We start from the raw sequence: 19,877 nt of genomic DNA on the forward strand, positions 1-19,877 counted from the left end.
GATGAGGGAATTCAGTTATGAAGAGAGTCTGGAGTAATGATGGTTAAAGGGACATTTAATTGAGGTGTTCAAAATTAGGTTAGATAGAGCAGGGGCATTGGTAACCAGAGGTCACAGATTTAAGATAATGTTGAAGAAGCCAGGGGGTAGATGGGGAGCATTTTTTTTTACTCAGCGAGTTGTTATGATCTGCAATGCATCGCCTGAAAGGACGGTGGAAGCGGATTCAATAATAACTTTCAAAAGGGAATGGATATATACTTAAAAAGGAAAAATTTGCAGGGCTAAGGAGAAAGAGCAGGGGAGTGAGAGTGAGTTACTCTGTTAGAGAGCCAGCACAGGCACAATGGGCCAAATGGCCGCCTTCTGTGCTGTATGATTCTATGATTTAATCTTGTACCTATGGCCTTTGTGGTTCACCCTTCAATTCCTGGAAGAAGTCTGTTTCTATCTACCCATTCCCAACCTTTCATAATTTTAAACACTTCTATCATATCTGCCCATAATTTGTGTTGTTCAAATGAAAATGACCCAATCTGTCAAGTTATTCTTCGTATTTGTATTTTCTCATACCAAGCAACATCCTCGTGAATCTGCATTCTACCATCTCGAAAACATCAATATCCTTTGTGTGGAGACCTAACTGAGGTCTGAAAGTTTTATACAGGCTCATCATTACCTCTTGGCTTGCATATTCTGTACCTCAGGTGATAAAACCTACAATTCCAGTAGTTTTTTTTTTACAATGCAGTCAACCTAATTAAAATTAACTGGCACAAAGATTAAACACAATTGGAAAGTAATTGTCATTAAAGTGAATAGATTTTCTGGCACTTTTGGGTTAATATTGTTATAGAAAGGAAACAGAGCTTGAAGACACAGAGTTCTAAGTTCACTTCTGTGGGTGCTTGCAACTTTTGGAACTAGGATGATGGCAGGGGACCTTTGGACTTCTGTCTTATGAAGGAAATTGGCAGAATTCAGCACAGACACGATGGGCCGAATAGCCTCCTTCTGTGCCGTAAATTTCTATAACTCTGATAGTGAGGGACTTTGTAGATGGTGAACACACAGGTGTGCAGTGCCTTTATTTGAAATGTCGACCTTTATTTATATATAGCACTGGGCTTTAAGTTTTATCCTCCTTTCTCTGACCGCTGATCGTCATGATCCACCTTGATTCCATCTTGTGCACCCCCATCAAGCAACAAGATATTCTTCATTGCAACATTATGTAGCATACAGTAAGCTACAATGATTCTGGAGGCTCTCACTGGGCTATATTGTACTGTTCAACCAGATTTATCCAGACACCTAATACATAAGGACATAAGAAATAGGAGCAGGATTAGGCCATACAGCCCCTCGAGCCTGCTCTGCTATTCATGGCTGATCTTTGACCTCAACTCCACTTTTCCACCCGATCCCCGTAGCCCTTGATTCCCTTAGAGTCCAAAAATCTATCGATCTCAGCCTTCAATATACTCAAAGACTGAGCATCCACAGCCCTCAGGGATAGGGAATTCCAAAGATTCACCACCCTCTGAGTGAAGAAATTCCTCCTCACCTCAGTCCTAAATAGCTGACCCCTTATCCTGAGACTACGCCCCCTAGTTCTAGACTCTCCAGCCAGGTGAAACAGCCTCTCAGCATCTACCCTGTCAAGCTCTCTAAGAATTTTATACATTTCAATGAGATCACCTCTCATTCTTCTAAACTCCAGAGAATATAGCCCCATTTTACTCAATCTCTCCTCATAGGACAATCCTCTCATCCCAGGAATTAATCTAGTGAACCTTCGTTGCACCACCTCCAAGGCAAGTATATCCTTCCTTAGGTAAGGAGACCAAAACTGTACACAGTAGTCCAGGCGTGGTCTCACCAAAGCCCTGTACAACTGTAGCAAGACCTCCTTACTCTTGTACTCCAACCCCCTTGCAACAAAGGCCAACATACCATTTGCCTTCCTAATTGCTTGCTGTACCTGAATGTTAAACTTTTTGTGTTTCATGTACAAGGACATCCAAATCCATCTGAACACCAACATTTAATAGTTTCTGACCATACAAAAAATATTTTGTTTTTCTATTCTTCCTACTAAAGTGAATAACCTCACATTTCCCCACATTATACTCCACGTAGTCTGCTCTATGACAGTTCTTCTAGTGCCATGAACCTCATTATATGTTTTGTCTCCCTCTGTCTGCGGACGTCTTCCTGGAGTCATAAGCCACTCTGCAGGGAATAGCTCTATTCAATCTACCATCCAGAGACGTGGCCTATTTTTGATGTCCAATCCCTTTGTCTGAATGGTTGAGGCCCTTGATGCCCTCTCCAATCTTGGGCCTTATTTCAGTGGAGCCGACGAGCTGTGCAGAGCTTCCAGCAAATCGGGACTGAATATCTGGCCACTGCTGGTGTCACAGAGGCTTTCAGGTAAGTGAGGAAGGGTGGCTGATCGGGTGGGGGTACGCAGTTGGTGGTTGGGGGATCAATCACGCCTTGGGCCAGGGTAGTGGCGATCATTGCCTGGGGGGGAAGTGGTGGGGGCGGGGGGTGGGAATCGTTGGCCGAAGGGTGGGCATTCGTTGGCCGACAAGCTGAGGAGGAAGCGAAAGAGAGGCTGCAACCTCGACGGCCCTTTTCTGCCAGGGTTCTACGAGATCATCTCATTGAGGAGCGTTTCCACTAACCTCAACTGGATTTCCCCATTCACCAGCAATCCCACACTCCTTACCTTTCCTCTCTCAGTAACCATCATATTGTCTTATTTCTGTCAACACTTATTCGTACCTCCCTCACTTGACGGCTGACATAAAAACAACACCAAATACAAAATCAAATCAAAATTTATCAAATGAATCATAGCATGATGCATTCAAAATGAAACTAATCACCATTGTGCATTTTTCCCCCAGATTATCTAAAGTGAATTCTGACTACTTATAAAAATCCCAATAACCAGAACAGTTGGTGTGCTCGTTTTCAAATTTCCTATTGGGAACATGTTGTAAATGACAATTGTTTCTTTCATTTAAAAAATGTGAAAAATAACTGTATTGTACCCAGGTAAGGCCGCCAAAATGCAGTACACCATTTTTTCTTATTTTCTTCCTACTTGTTCGGTTCCCTCCACACATGCTGCACACTATTTCTTCATCTGTAGGGCAGGCAGACAGCCCAGTGCCAGCCTTCTGTCAATTCCATTCTGTAACCAATCACTAGAAGGTCTACATGATTGGCTCAGAACTCTTCTGATGGTTTCATACTAGCTGAGGCGAAAGATGATGGGCTAGAAATTGGGCCATCTAGCGCCCGCTGTTTTGGCCATCTTGGTATAGGTATCAGTGCATGCGCAGAGAGCGAATGCTGGCAGCATGTAAAGTAAATGGATACAATCAGAGTGCAACGCTGATTCAGAGTGATAGACACCATTTTGGGACTTAACGCTTCACTTAACGCAGTCTCAACCATGACCATCTGAACATGTCTTAGAGTGCCTGGAGGACACCCCACCCCAACTAGCGCTATTTAAAGGGACCATGCAGGTTAGTTGCTACACTATTGCTTCTGGCTGCTGATGCATTTGTAGCTATTTTTGGAGGTCTCCTATACTTGAATACTAGGACAAGGGGACATAGCCTAACATTTAAAGCCAGGATGTGCAGGAGTGAAGTTAGGAAATGCAAAGGGTGGTAGAAGTTTGGAACACTCTTCTGCAAACGGCAGTTCATTGTGAATTTTAAATCTGAGATTGATAGATTCCTGTGAATCAAGGGATACGGAGCTAAGGCAGGAATATGGAGTTAGGTCACAGGTCAACCATGATCTCATTGAATGGTGGAACAGGCTCGAGGGGCTAAATGCCACTGCCACTTGCTGCCTCCTGTTATGCAATACCTTTTCCTTCAAGTAAGCGGGACATGTGCCTGGATGATGTGCCTGCCATGGTTGAATAGCTGCCAGTGCGTGTGGCCTTTGAGTTGTGGGTGGGCGGCTTGCAACAGTGATAATGTGTAAGGGTAAGAGGAAGCATCTGATTGGCAGAGTTGCGTACTGATGGAAAGAGTTTGTTGGTATATGGGTGATTGGGGGTGTAGTGCGTGGAGCAGTGGATGTGGCTAGTGGTGTAGTTGGTAGTAGACGCCACATGACAGTTGATCTCACTCACCTTGACCACTCGTGTCAAAGCATTGAACTTCTTCCTGCACTGCATCCATATTGGTGGTGCTATGCGCCTGTCATTGACTTCGTCCCCCACTGCCTCCGACTGCCTTTTGAGCATATGTCTGGAGGGCCTCTTGCCCACCGTCACCCCCCCCGCCCCCGCGGATATAGGATGTCCCTCCTTCTGTCCTCCTCTTGCACCAAGGTCTCTAGTGCATCAGCAGAGAACCTTGGTGCAGGCACAGCAGATTGGTGAGGTCTGGCATGCAGATTAGAGGATGTGGGATTTAGTAGTGCACAACCTTTATTCAATGTTTTAACATAACTCATCAGTTTGTAAATATAAGGATGGGACCTGCATCTGTGTTTTACGTGTACGATATCTGATCTCTGTTCAGACTCCGTGCAGACAGCAGACTGTTATTTTCAACAAATAACATGTACCGGCTACCTTTAAGGGATTTTAAGAGACTTCCCTTTAAGAGATTCAGACTCCCCTGCTGGTGGAAATTACACATTTCCTTGATTTCTCACGTCAGGCCTGGTTTTTAACGCTGCTGTCAGGTAAATACTCAGGCTGGACGAATGTCTCGTCCTGCCTGCGCAGGAAACACCGGGCGGAGGTTAGTGGCTGATTGTGCTACCCGTGACCAATTATTGGCCTTGTCAAATTTAACCCCCATATCTTTGACCTGTACCTCTTCTGACTCTAGAGCTGTGCTTAGAAATTGTTGAGGAATTGTGATGCAAATCTGTATCTTACTACTTCATGGCATCTATTACAGGTTAATGTACTTTAAGATCTTGTTGCTCCCAAATTAAAAATCATTTTAACAGCAATTTTATTTAGAGGAAACTCATTTTGAATTTTCTACCACCTTATATTTTCTGCAGTGCATCATTACTGTGAGGTGCTGTATGTCACTGGTATTGTCTGGAGGGAGTCAGAATCTGTTACGGACTTAGATAATGTTTAGAGGGAGAGAAACATTCCTAATTTTAGAAATTTAAGACAAATTGCTTATGCTTTCAAATTACTTTTGGGGTACTTATTTTTATTAATGGCCTTGAATAAGCTCCTAACTAACTAGTATGGCACTGTTTCCTTTTTTTAAATGCAGTTCGTCACGGAATAAATTATACATGTCAGTGACACAAGCTGTTTGTTGAGACGCAGTCCCGATAGGTCTACAAAAGAATTGTGAATTGAGTTTAAACAGGAAGTTTGATCTGAACCTGCACCATATCTTCGAGTACAAGTTCCATGAAAAAAGTACACAAAAGCAAAAGCAGACAAAAGGCCCTCTCTCATATCAAGATTTACTATATTGTATATGGAATCCTGCTGCTTGGTTCCAATAGCATTTTCCATTCCTAATTAATGTTTGCTGGTGCAGTTAAAAATCTATCAAGTTACTAAAAATGCTTTAATTTTTTTTCTTGCTTTCTGCTAGGTAATAGCACAGCATCAGAATCTGCTAATTGCGAATCCACAGAATGCTATAAACTTTACATTGCTTAGCAATGATAATGCCTTCCTGAACTACTACCCAAATTACTTCACGCAGAGGACTCTGACTGCGAGGTTTCAGATGAACAATACAAAACCTCCACATGTACAGATGGTTCGCAAACCAGTGCTCACTGTAATGGGATTGTTGGCATTATTAGGTAAGTAGAAGAAAACATCTTTAAGCTGTCTGGAGTATTAAACCTCTGCATAGATTGTTGGTTTCCTGTTAACACAGCTGCAGCTATTAATTCATATCGCGCATGTAAAAGAATATAAATCAATATTTCAGGCTGCTAACATCATTTTGGAAGTGTATTTTTTTAGTTGGCATTTACTAACTTTTTCTGATTCTTTCCCAAGTAAAGCTTTATCCAGTCTAGATTCTCAATCGTTTGGCATGCCATGGGTATGGTAGCATAGTGGTTATGTTACTGGACTAGTAATCCCGAGGCCTGGACTAATCCGGGGATATGAATACAAATCCTGCCACGACAGCTGGGGAATTTAAATTCAGTTAATTAAATAAAATCTGGAATTAAAAAAACTAGTATCAGTAATGGTGGTCAAGTGATGGAAGGTGTCATCCACAGTGCAATCAAACGGCACATACTCACTGATAACTTGCTCGGTTTTGCCAGGATCATTTGACTCCAGACCTCATTACAGCCTTGGTCCAAACATGGACAAAAGAGCTGAATTCCAGAGGTGAGGTGAGAGTGACTGCCCTTGACATCAAGGCAGCATTTGACCGAGTGTGGCACCAAGGAGCCCTAGTAAAATTGAAGTCAATGGGAATCAGGGGGATAACTCTCCAGTGGCTGGAGTCATACCTAGCACAAAGGAAGATGGTTGTGGTTGTTGGAGGCCAATCATCTCAGCCCCAGGACATTGCTGCAGGAGTTCCTCAGGGCAGTGTCCGAGGCCCAACCATCTTCAGCTGCTTCATCAATGATCTTTCCCCCCCCCCATCCTAAGGGCAGAAATGGGGATGTTTGCTGACGATTTCACAGTGTTCAGTTCCATTCGCAACCCCTCAAATAATGAAGCAGTTGGTGCCCGCATGCAGCAAGACCTGGATAACATCCTGGTCTTGCCACTTATCTTGGGCTGATAAGTGGCAAATAACATTCGCGCCAGACAAGTGCCAGGCAATGACCATCTCCAACAAGAGAGAATCTAACCATTCAAGGGCATTACCATCGCTGAATCCCCCACCATCAACATCCTGGGGGTCACCATTGACCAAAAACTTAACTGGACCAGCCACATAAATACTGTGGCTACAAGAGCAGGTCAAAGGTTGGGTATTCTGCAGCGAGCGACTCACCTCCTGACTCCCCAAAGCCTTTCCACCATCTACAGGGCACAAGTCAGGAGTGTGATGGAATACTCTCCACTTGCCTGGATGAGTGCAGCTGCAACAACACTCAAGAAGCTTGATAACGTCCAGGACAATGCAGCCCACTTGATTGGCACCCCAACCACCACCCTAAGCATTCACTCCCTTCACCACCGGCGCACCGTGGCTGCAGTGTGTACCATCTACAGGATGCACTGCAGAAACTCGCCAAGGCTTCTTCGACAGCACCTCCCAAACCCGCGACCCCTACCACCTAGAAGGACAAGGGAAGCAGGCACATGGGAACAATATCACCTGCACGTTGCCCTCCAAGTCACATACCATCCCGACTTGGAAACATATCGCTTTTCCTTCGTCGTCGCTGAGTCAAAATCCTGGAACTCCCTTCGTAACAGCACTGTGGGAGAACCTTCACCACACGGACTGCAGCGGTTCAAGAAGGCGGCTCGCCACCACCTTCTGAAGGGCAATTAGGGATGGGCAATAAATGCCGGCCTTGCCAGCGGTGCCCGCATCCCATGAACGAATAAAAAAAGAAATTGGGAAATTAAATTGAGTTAATTAAATAAAATCTAGAATAAAAAGCTAGTATCAGTAATGGGACCACAAAACTACCAGATTGTCATGAAAACCCACCTGGTTCAATAATGTCCTTTAGGGAAGGAGAAGCTGCCGTCCTTACCTGGTCTGACCTATATGTGACTCCAGGCCCACAGCAATGTGGTTGATTCTTAACTGCCTTCTGAAATGGGCTGACAAGCCACTCAGTTGTACAATCCCGCTACAAAAAGTCATAATAAGAATAAAACCGGACGGGCCACCAGGCACCGAACAAGGCAAAGGCAATCCAAGCCCAGTAGACCTTGCAACATCCCCCTCACAAACATCTGGGCACTTGTGCCAAAATTTGGAGAACTGTCCCACAGACTAATCAAGCAACAGCCTGACGTAGTCATACTCACAGAATCATACCTTTCAGCCAACATCCCAGACTCTTCCATTACCATCCCTGGGTATGTCCTGTCCCACCGGCAGGACAGACCCACCAGAGGTGGCGGTACAGTGATATACAGTCAGGAGGGAGTGGCCCTGGGAGCCCTCAACATCGACTCCAGTCCCCATGAAATCTCATGGCATCAGGTCAAACATGGGCAAAGAAACCTCCTGCTGATTACCACCTACTACTCTCCCGCAGCTGATGAATCAGTCCTCCTCCATGTTGAGCACCACTTGGAGGAAGCACTGAGGGTAGCAAGTGCACAGAATGGTACTCTGGGTGGGGGACTTCAATGTCCATCACCAAGAGCAGCTCGGTAGCACCACTACTGATCGAGCTGACCGAGTCCTGAAGGACATAGCTGCCAGACTGGGCCTGCGGCAGGTGGTGAGCGAACCAACATGAGGGAAAAACCTACTTGACCTAGTCCTCACCAATCTACCTGTCGCAGATGCATCTGTCCATGACAGTATTGGTAGGAGTGACCACCGCACAGTTCTTGTGGAGACAAAGTCCCGTCTTCACACTGAGGACACTGTCCATTGTGTTGTGTGGCACTACCACCGTGCAAAATGGGATAGATTCAGAACAGGCCTAGCAGCTCAAAACTGGGCATCCATGAGGCGCTGTGGGCCATCAGCAGCAGCAGAATTGTATTCCAGCACAATCTGTAACCTCATGGCTCTGCGTATTCCTCACTCTACCATTACTAACAAGCCAGGGGATCAACCCTGGTTCAATGAGGAGTGTAGAAGAGCATGCCAGGAGCAGCACCAGGCGTAGCTAAAGATGAGGTGTCAACCTGGTGAAGCTACAACACAGGACTACGTGCATGCTAAACAGCGGAAACAGCACGCTATAGACAGACCAACAAATCACATCAAAGCTTTGCAGTCCTGCCACATCTAGTCATGAATGGTGGTGGACAATCAGACAACTAACAGGAGGAGGAGGGTCCGTGAACATCCCCATCCTCAATGATGGCAGAGCCCAGCACATGAGTGCAAAAGACAAGGCTGAAGCATTTGCAACCATCTTCAGCCAGAAGTGCCGATTGGCTGATCCATCTCGGCCTCCTTCTGATATCTCCAACATCACAGACGCCAGTCTTCAGCCAATTCGATTCACTCCACGTGATATCAAGAAACGGCTGAGTGCACTGAATAGCGCAAAGACTATGAGCCCCGACAACATCCCGGCTGTAGTGCTGAAGACTTGTGTTCTAGTACTAGCCGCGCCTCTAGCCAAGCTGTTCCAGTACAGCTACAACACTGACATCTACCCGACAATGTGGAAAATTGCCCAGTTATGTCCTGTCCACAAAAAGCAGGACAAATCCAATCTGGCGAATTACTGCCCCATCAGTCTACTCTCAATCATCAGCAAAGTGATGGAAGGTGTCATCGACAGTACTATCAAGCGGAACTTACACACCAATAACCTGCTCACCGATGCTCAGTTAGGATTCCACCAGGATCACTCGGCTCCAGACCTCATTATAGCCTTGGTCTAAACATGGACAAAAGAGCTGAATTCCAGAGGTAAGAGTGACTGCCCTCGACATCAAGACAGCATTTGACCGAGTGTGGCATCGAGGAGCCCTAGTAAAATTGAATTCACTGGGAATTAGGGGGAAAACTCTCCAGTGGCTGGAGTCATACCTAGCACAAAGGAAGATGGTTGTGGTTGTTGGAGGCCAATCATCTCAGCCCCAGGACATTGCTGCAGGAGTTCCTCAGAGCAGTGTCTTAGGCCCAACTATCTTCAGCTGCATCATCAATGACCTTCCCTCCATCATAAGGTCCAAAGTGGAAATGTTTGCTGATGATTGCACAGTGTTCAGTGCCATTCACAACCCCACAGATTGTGAAGCAATCAGTGCCCACATGCAGCAAGACCTGGACAACTTCAAGGCTTGAGCTGATAAGTGGCAAGTAGTGTTCGTGTCAGGCAATGACCATCTCCAACAAGCGACAGTCTAACCACTTCTCCTTGACATTCAACAGCATTTCCATCGCCGAATCCCCCACCATCAACATCCTGGGGGTCACCATTGACCAGAAACTTAACTGGACCAGTCACATAAATACTGTGGCTACAAGAGCAGGTCAGAGGCTGGGTATTCTGCGGCGAGTGACTCACCTCCTGACTCCCCAAAGCCTTTCCACCATCTACAAGTGAGGAGTGTGATGGAATACTCTCCACTTTCCTGGATGAGTGCAGCTCTAACAACACTCAAGAAACCCAACACCATCCAGGACAAAGCAGCCCACTTGATTGGCACCTCATCCACCACCGACGCACCATGGCTGCAGTGTGTGCCATCTACAAGATGCACTGCAGCAACTCACCAAGACTTCTTCGACAGCACCTCCCAAACCCGCGACCTCTACCACTAGAAGGACAAGGGCAGCAGGCGCATGGAAACACCAGCACCTGCACGTTCCCGTCCAAGTCACACACCATCCTGACTTGGAAATATATCGGCGTTCCTTCATCGTCGCTGGGTCAAAATCCTGGAACTTCCTACCTAACAGCACTGTGGGAGTACCTTCACCACACAGACTGTAGGGATTCAGGAAGGCGGCTCACTACCATCTTCTCAATGGCAATTAAGAATGGACAATACATGCTGGCCTTGACAGCGAAGCCACATCCCATGAGTGAATAAAAAAAAACCTACCACTTCAGCTTTCTGATCACTCCATGATTTCTGACATTGAATTTGAGAATTGTCACACTGAAATCATAGTTTATCTAGTGAGTAGCCAACCCATAGGTAGGAAGGTTTGATTCCCAGTCTGGGCTGAGTTAGCTGATCTTAGTTGGGGTGATGGTAGGGATGCTACAGTTGGTCTCAATGCCTCAGGTTAGGAAGAAGACAATTGGCCAGGATTCCCTGGTGGCTGTCCATCGAACCCTGCTGAAGGTGCACATGTGTGGACATCGAATGAGGACAAAATCGGATTTGGCCCCTTGCCATTGCATAGTTTGCCGACTCTCACTGTCAAGGAGAGTCGGCAAACTATGAGAGGACTAAATGTTCTCGAAGCGGACTAATTTACTGGGTTATGGGGAAAAAGCTGGGGTGTGGGACAAAATAGGACAGCTCTTTCAAAGAGGGGGCACAGACACGATTGGGCGAATGGCCTCCTTCCATTCTGTAAGATTCTATGAAGGTTCACACATAAATAATGGCCACTTGAGTGAGGTACTTGAGAGCACTAGGTCGCTAAGGAACCATGTCGTAGTGAGAAGTCAATGCCTTCAGGGGAAATGGAAGAATTGAAACATACAAAACTCTTACTCGGCTCGACAGGGTAGATGCAAGGAGGATGATTCCCCTGGCTGGGGAATCTAGAACCAGGGGTCACTGTCTCAGAATTTAGGACTGAGATGAGGAGAAATTTCTTCACTCAGAGGATGGGGAATCTTTGGAATTCTCTACCCCAGAGGGCTGTGGAGGCTCAGTCATTGAGTACATTCAAAATAGAGATCGATAGATTTCTAGATATTAAAGGCATCAAGGGATATGGGGATGGTGCAGGAAAATGGTGTTGAGATAGAAGGTCAGCCATGATCTTGTTTGAATGATAGAGCAGGCTCGAGGGACCGGATGGCCTACTTCTGCTCCTATTTCTTATGTTCTTATGAGAAAAACTTTAAAAATGAAATTGTACTTTAAATGTTTGTAGGGGGTGGTGGTGTGTGTCAGCTTCACCTCTGACTTCGCTCCCGCTCCCTGGGTTCTAGACCTTGGACTTATTTGGGGGTTGTGACAAAGTGCAGCAGACAACTGGTTTTGGTGCAAGAAACTTTGATCTTTATTCAAGAGAGAAAATACAACACAACAACCTTAACACTAATAAAATGGGGAACACTTCAGTACACACGAGGGAAATTACAGTAGAAAGATACCTCACCCCTCCCAATCCCACTGTACTAGCTAAGTTGGACTCTAAAGGGCCAGAGATAATGCTCGCCAAACGAATCCTTGACAGTAATTCACCCAGAGGTAAGTCAGAAATAGATTGTGGAGTGGAAACTTTGCGGATCTTCGGTTTTCTCCCGAGTTGGTTTTCTTTGGTCGCGGTGGTCCAATATTACCCGGTTGGTTGGTGGCAATATTCGGTTGGTTGTTTCGTAAGGCCCTTGTTGCCGCGAGGTGTCTGATGGTCACTGGGGCTGTTGCTCTGGTTTCTTCTTGTGTGTCGGCCTGCTTCTAGAGCTGCTGAGCTTCCCTGTCGAACTGCTCTCCTGTTGCCCCTCGCCTTGTTGTTCGCTGGAAGCTGCTCTTCCTTCCAGAGACAGGCAGAACAAGACCAGCAGCACACAAGCGCCAGCAAGCCAGAGAGAGAGAGAGAGAGAGGTTTTGAGTTTCCACTTGTGTATGCCTCTCTTAGAATGGTCTTCGTCACTTTAAAAAAAAACACTTCATATCTGTTTAAACAGTTCTTACAAAGTCCTTAAGAATCTTTGATGGCTTTTGATGGTCCCTCATCATGCTGCAATTGCATCTCCCGATGTGTCATTGTTTTAATTTCGATTTGCTGATCACCTGGTATACAGGCTTCCTTTTGTATCCAACGTCCTAGGTGTTGATCGGTTTTACTTTAAAACAAAGACAAGGCCCCACCACGTCTGAAGCAGTTGCCTCTTTCAATGGCCAACTGCCTTTCGAATTAGTGCTGATTGTTGACCACCTGCTGTCGGTTATGCATTAAAACAGAGACATGTCTCCCACATTCCACTGTTTGTGTGTTGTTGATTTCGTCTGGTGACCTCTCATCTATCCTTCCATCTTAGGATTTTGGTCAATGGCCAATGTTTTCCATACCCAGGGAAAAGGTGAATTTCTTTAGGGTTTTTCTCCAAGTTTTGCGGGATCTGTGAATTTTGAGAATCTTACATGTTATATTCATACTATTCTTAGCTATCAAGGTCAGAAGAGTACAAATCTATTTCATTCATACTCCATGGGTAATGTCTGTGAAAAAGATGCTAAAATATTCATTGTATACTGTATTCAATAGATCAGTTGTGACACAGATGCATATAACACAATATGTCGACAACGTTACATGGATTTATATTTGTTTTTTTTTAAATTTGTAATATTTTTTTGAAATGGACCTTCCTTAGAACTGAATACATCATAAAATCAATAACCAGGGATTTTTTTTGATATGCCAGCTAAAAGGTGAATCGAAGATCAGGCAGCTCTGGTTTGATGATTTTGAATTTTGAAAGAGGATAACATAGCTTTAGTGTAGCCCCAAACTGTGTGCACCATAGTGAAATCCAGGATCTCGTGAGTTATGAAGTGGTATTCCAGAACTGTAGCATGTCCCCATGTAATATGTAATGACATTCAGCACCTTGATCTATACAACAAAAAAGGAAATATCCAAGGGATTAGATGATGTTTGACACGTGATTTGTGTAGTTACATATGTAAGGGCTAATTTTAACCTGCTGCCCAGCGTAAATGGGGCAATAGTGGTTTGAAAATGGTGTAGGGTGTAATTACCAACGACAGGCAGAAGTACTCCGCCCACCACCCTCCCATTTTGTGCCAAATGTTAAAATCAGCCCCACGGTGTGTCCTTGTTCACGTGGCATTCAGAGTTTAACATATTTTACAATACTTGGCTTCTCTTGAGTGAACATCAAAATCTTTATTCATTTACTTTCTGGATAAAATTAAAATGAAAATAGCCACCTCTTCAGTTTTAATCATTTTAATTACATGTTCAATTAAAATATGCTATGCTTGTTGTTTGAGATACAGAATTCTGCTCGTCAGCCCTACATGTGTTTCAATAATACCTGAAGATCTTCAGCGAAATTATTGTGTAACATTCTGTGGAGCATGTTGAGATTAAGTAGAAGACAGATTTTTCATTGTGTTTCCATAGGAGCGAATTTTAACCTAACCCATTGGGCGGGTCCAGGTCAGACCCTCGTTTTACACCCACCCGATTTTACTCTCCATTGAAGTTAGTACCCGCCAGGGAGGTTAGGTTAAAATTACCCTCACATTTTCTGCTAAAGTGTCTGAAGACCAATTTTCAGGTCTTAACCACGCACATCTTAGACGGCCTGGAGGACCCCCCCCACCACCAGCGCTATTTAAAGGGTCCATGCAGGTAGGTGTTGCAGGTTAATTGCTGGATTATTGCTTCTGGCTGCTATTGGAATAGGAAGTGTTTTTTGAAGCTCCCTATGCTTACTGAGGGTTGCTACAGTACATTTGAGAGTTGTTTGGCAGGTACTGCCTTACGGTTCGTAAAGTTACAACCGTGGTTGAACAACATTCCCGGCAACCATGGGTGGTCTGCTAGGGCTCCCACTGGGCATTTAGCACGACTGGGAACATGCAGAGAGGCCAGGCACAACAGGTTGAACTGCGAGGAGAGGGAGGAGCAGGGGGCACTGGGCACTAAGCAGGAGGCCGTATCCAATGAGGGCCTCTGGACCAATTCTCTTACCTCAACATGAGCGAGGAGCATTGCATCTGATGGTTGAGGTTCACCAAGGAAGCCCTGACGGAGATCTGTCAACTGGTGCGGCTGCAACTGCAGCCTCAAGGACAGCATTGCCTGTGGCTGTCAAGGTAACCGTGGCGCTGAACTTCTACGGCTCAGGATCATTTCCTGCCTCTGCTGGCGACATGTGCAACATCTCGCAGTATGCAGTGCACTGCTGTATAAGGGAGGTCACAGATGCACTGTACGAGATGAGGAACAGGTTCATCACATTCCCTCTTGACAGAGACCAGCAGAACGAGCGAGCGCAGGGGTTCGCCCGCATTGCTGGCTTCACCATGGTGCAGGGTGCCATTGATTGTACACACATTGCCCTGTGTGCCCCGCATATCATCTTGGCCGTCTTCGTCAACCAAAAGGGTCTCCATTCCCTGGGAGCAGTCACGATGCCTTTGTTAAGGCTATGGGCCTCGACAGCATCCCGGCTGTGGTACTGAAGATTTGTGCTCCAGAACTAGCTGCGCCTCTAGCCAAGCTGTTCCAGTACAGCTACAACACTGGCATCTGCCCGACAATGTGGAAAATTGCCCAGGCATGTCCTGTCCACAAAAAGCAGGACAAATCCAATCCGGCCAATTACCGCCCCATCAGTCTACTCTCAATCATCAGCAAAGTGATGGAAGGTGTCGTCAACAGTGCTATCAAGCGGCACTTACTCACCAATAACCTGCTCACCGATGCTCAGTTTGGGTTCTGCCAGGACCACTCGGCTCCAGACCTCATTACAGCCTTTGTCCAAACATTGACAAAAGAGCTGAATTCTAGAGGTGAGGTGAGAGTGACTGCCCTTGACATCAAGGCAGCATTTGACCGAGTGTGGCACCAAGGAGCCCTAGTAAAATTGAAGTCAATGGGAATCAGGGGGAAAACTCTCCAGTGGCTGGAGTCATACCTAGCACAAAGGAAGATGGTAGTGGTTGTTGGAGGCCAATCATCACAGCCCCAGGTCATTGCTGCAGGAGTTCCTCAGGGCAGTGTCCTCGGCCCAACCATCTTCAGCTGCTTCATCAATGACCTTCCCTCCATCCTAAGGCCAGAAATGGGGATGTTCGCAGATGATGGCAGAATGTTCAGTTCCATTCGCAACCCCTCAAATAATGAAGCAGTCTGAGCCCGCATGCAGCAAGACCTGGACAACATCCAGGCTTGGGCTGATAAGTGGCAAGTAACATTCGCGCCAGACAAATGACAGGCAATGACCATCTCCAACAAGAGAGACCTTAACTACCTCCCCTTGACATTCAACGGCATTACCATCGCCGAATCCCCCACCATCAACATCCTGGGGGTCACCATTGACCAGAAACTTAACTGGACCAGCCATATAAATACTGTGGCTACAAGAGCAGGTCAGAGGCTGGGTATTCTGCGACGAGTAACTCACCTCCTGACTCCCCAAAGCCTTTCCACCATCTGCAAGGCACAAGTCAGGAGTGTGATGGAATACTCTCCACTTGCCTGGATGAATGCAGCTCCAACAACACTCAAGAAACTCAACACCATCCAGGACAAAGCGGCCCGCTTGATTGGCACCCCATCCACCACCCTAAACATTCACTCCCTTCACCACCGGCGCACAGTGGCTGCAGTGTGTACCATCCACAGGATGCACTGCAGCAACTCGCCAAGACTTCTTCGACATCACCTCCCAAACCCGCGACCTCTACCACCTAGAAGGACAAGAGCAGCAGGCACATGTGAACAACACCACCTGCACATTCCCCTCCAAGTCACACACCATCCCGACTTGGAAATATATCGCCGTTCCTTCATCGTCGCTGGGTCAAAATCCTGGAACTCCCTTCCTAACAGCACTGTGGGAGAACCTTCACCACACGGACTGCAGCGATTCAAGAAGGTGGCTCACCACCACCTTCTCAAGGGCAGTTAGGGATGGGCAATAAATGCTGGCCTCGCCAGCGACGCCCACATCCCATGAACGAATAAAAAGAAATGCGGCAATCCAACGTCACCCGGCTCAGCAAGTCAAAAGCTGGCTACTGGACGACAAGGACTGTCCCCTCACGCCGTGGCTCATGACTCTGGTCAGGAACCCATGCACACGTGCACAGCAAGCCTACAATGAGAGCCATGCTGCCACACGTAACGTCGTGGAGCACATCATAGGCCTCCTGAAACAACTCTTCCGCTGCCTGGACCGTTCTGGAGGAGGCCTCCAGTACTCAGCTGAATGGTTGGGAAGATACGTGGTGGTATGCTGCATCCTGCACAACCTTGCCATTATGAGGGACCAGCCCTTGCCACCGATGATCGTAAAAGACCTTAAGCCAGAGGTGGAGGAGGGGGAAGTGCCAGACAAGGAAGTGGAGGAAGACGCAAGGATGCAACAGGGAACACACGCCTTGTCTGGAAGGGCTCTGTGTGCTCGCCTGATCCGTGCCTGCTATCAATAATGCCAGTTACATCCCCCAACTCACAACAGCCCGACACTCCCCACCTGTCCACTCCCACATGACCATCAAATCGGTCTCCTGATTACACATTGGTTTCCCCCTCAGCTCATCGCACAAATAAAAATCACCACCAAATGCAAATTCAAAGTCATATTTATCAATTAACAAACAAATTATGGAAACAGAACAGAACTATTCACTTTTGTGCATTGCTTTAGTGCCTGTTGTTCAAGTGCCTTTACCTATCCTAGTGCTCCTATGAGGTGCATCCTCAGTGGCTGGAGCATGGGTGGTGGAAGGCTGCTGGCCTTAAATGGAGGAGCATGCAGATGGCCTTGGAGGACGACCTCGAGCAGCTCTGGGCCGGGAGGGCCCGGCTTCAGACTGCACCATCTCAGCATGAGCTGCAGTAGTCTGGCCTGGCTGGCTGATAGGCAACAGCAAGGGCACTGGCGGAGTGGTAGGGTTGGGAGCAGGAATGCTGTCGTCCTGAGAGAGGACAGCAGGTCCGACTGCTATGGCGCCACTGCCACTCTCCTGGGGTGGCGCCTCAGCAATGCTGATGATCAGCTGGAGAACGGATTGCTGGAGTGCTGTGACGTTCTGGAAGCCCCTTTCCACAGTGGTACCCAGAGCCACGATAGCAGCAGTCTGAGTTTCCATTGCAGCAGTCTGAGCTGCAACCATAGCTTGCAGACCCTTGATGACATCGGTCTGTGCTGCAATGGAAGCTGCGACATCAGCCATCAGGCTCTGCGTCATTGTGGGTTCCACAGGTGTGCTGATGGAGGTGACCACCCATTTCATGTTGGAAAGGATGGGCTTCAAGCTCTGCCCTGTGCCAAGTTGGAGCTGGTCTCCTCCATGCCCCCTGTCGTTGTGCGCAGGCTTTCTGGCAGGCTTTCCAGTGCCCCAAGCATTTGGTGGTGTACGCCCATCAGCCGGTTTCTGTAGCCTGGCCCATCGAAGTCCTCATCTGACTCCTCTGCAGCAGAACTAGTGAGTGACCTCGCCCTCCAGCTAGCTGGCACCTGTCGCATCCATTCCCCCCAGCCCGACTCGTGCACATTTGTGCCCGATGTCTCACCACGTGCAGATCCCTCCTCTAACCTAGCCTCTAAATAACACGCAGTATCTGTCTCTGAGCTGGTGGATGCGAGTGTCAGATCAAGTGACGGTGTGCCTTCAGTGTCCCCCTCCTCCTCCTCCTCGGACGGTGCCTCCACATATTCTTGGGTATCTGCAATGACAAAGGGAAACAGGTTGAGTTGTGGAGGGGGAAGAGGAGCAAGACATGCATGTTGACAGCATCTGCAGCACGCGAGTCAGAAAAGATTATGAGAGGAGGGAGATGTGGGAAACAAGAAGGAGCATGCAGAGACCCTCCCCCCCTTTATTGGGACCTCCAGCGCATTTATTTATAAATGACTTAGATGAAGAAATAGAGAGGTGTATGTCCAAGTTTGCAGACAACACTAAGTTAGGTGGCATAGTAAGTAGTGTAGATGGGAGAAGAACGTTGCAAAGGGACATTGATAGATCAAATGAGCGGGCAAAACCATAATAAATGCAGTTCAACGCGGGGAAGTGCAAGGTCATCCACTTTGGACCAAATAAGAATAGACCAGTGTATTTTCTAAATGATGAGAAGCTCGGAACTATGGAGGACCAGAGAGATTTAGGGGTTGGAGTACAGAAATCACTAAAAACTAGTGGACAGCTACAAAAAATAATTTAAAAGGCTAATGAAGTTCGGCTCAAGGGGGCTGGAATACAAAGGGGTGGAAGTTATGCTACAGTTGTATAAAGTTCTGGTTAGACCTGGATTCTGGGTATCTCATTCAGTTCTGGGTACTGGACCTCAGGAAGGATATACTGGCCTTGGAGGGGGTGCAGTACAGATTGAGCAGAATGATACCGGGCCTAAAAGAGTTACATTACGAGGAAAAGTTGTATAGACTAGGCTTGTATTCCCTTGAGTATAGTCGAATAAGGGGTGATATAATTGAGGTGTTTAAGATGATTAAAGAATTTGATAGGGTTGACAAAGAGAATTTTTTTCCTCTGGTGGAGGAGTCCAGAACAAGGGGGCATAACCTTAAAACTAGAACTAAACCATTATGGGGTAATGTCAGGAAGCACTTCTTCACACAGAGGGTGGTGGAAATCTGGTACTCTCTCCCTCATAAAGATATTGAGGCTAGGTCAGTTTTAAAACTGAGATTGATAGGTTATTGTTTCGCAAAGATATTAAAGGATATGGAACCAAGGTGGGTAAATAGAGTTAAGATACAGATCAGCCAGGATCTAATTGAATGGCAGAACAGCCTCGAGGGGCTGAATGGCCTTCTCCTGTTCCTAAGTTCCACCGTGCCTCTTTTGACTCTTTGAAAAAGCTATCCAATTATTCCCACTTCCACGCGCTTTCCCCATAGCCCTGCATATTTTTCCTTTTCAAGTATATATCCAATTCTCTTTTCAAAGTTGCCATTAAATCTGCTTCCCCCACCCTTTCAGACAGTGCATCCCAGATCATAATAACTCACTGCGTAATAAAATTTCTCCTCATCTTCCCTCTGGTTCTTAAATCTGTGTCCTCTGGTTACCGATCCACCCGCCAGTGGAAACAGTTTCTCCTGATTAACTCCATTAAAACCCCTCATTATTTTGAACACCTCTATTAAATCGCCCCTTAAAATTCTCGACTCCAAGGAGAACAATCCCAGCTTCTCTAGTCTCTCCACATAACTGAAGCCCATCATCCCTGGTACAGTTCTGGTAAATCTCCTCTGCATCTTCTCCAAGGCCTTGAAATCCTTCCGAAAGTTTAGTGCCCAGAATTGGACACAACACTGCAGCTGAAGCCAAACCAATGATT

General features: G+C 46.6%; 1 protein-coding gene across 2 annotated transcripts in view; it reads left to right on the forward strand.

Annotated features, from left to right (window-relative positions):
* Window positions 1-19,877, forward strand: part of idua (alpha-L-iduronidase) — a 376,360-nt gene that overhangs the window by 269,401 nt on the left and 87,082 nt on the right. For both annotated transcript variants that reach the window (XM_067992953.1, XM_067992962.1), the window contains one exon: window positions 5,622-5,838. In XM_067992953.1, coding sequence (XP_067849054.1) covers window positions 5,622-5,838 — 217 coding nt within the window. The remainder of the gene's footprint in view (window positions 1-5,621; window positions 5,839-19,877) is intronic.

The sequence above is a fragment of the Heptranchias perlo genome, chromosome 1 (assembly GCF_035084215.1).
Source record: "Heptranchias perlo isolate sHepPer1 chromosome 1, sHepPer1.hap1, whole genome shotgun sequence".
Taxonomy (NCBI): domain Eukaryota; kingdom Metazoa; phylum Chordata; class Chondrichthyes; order Hexanchiformes; family Hexanchidae; genus Heptranchias; species Heptranchias perlo.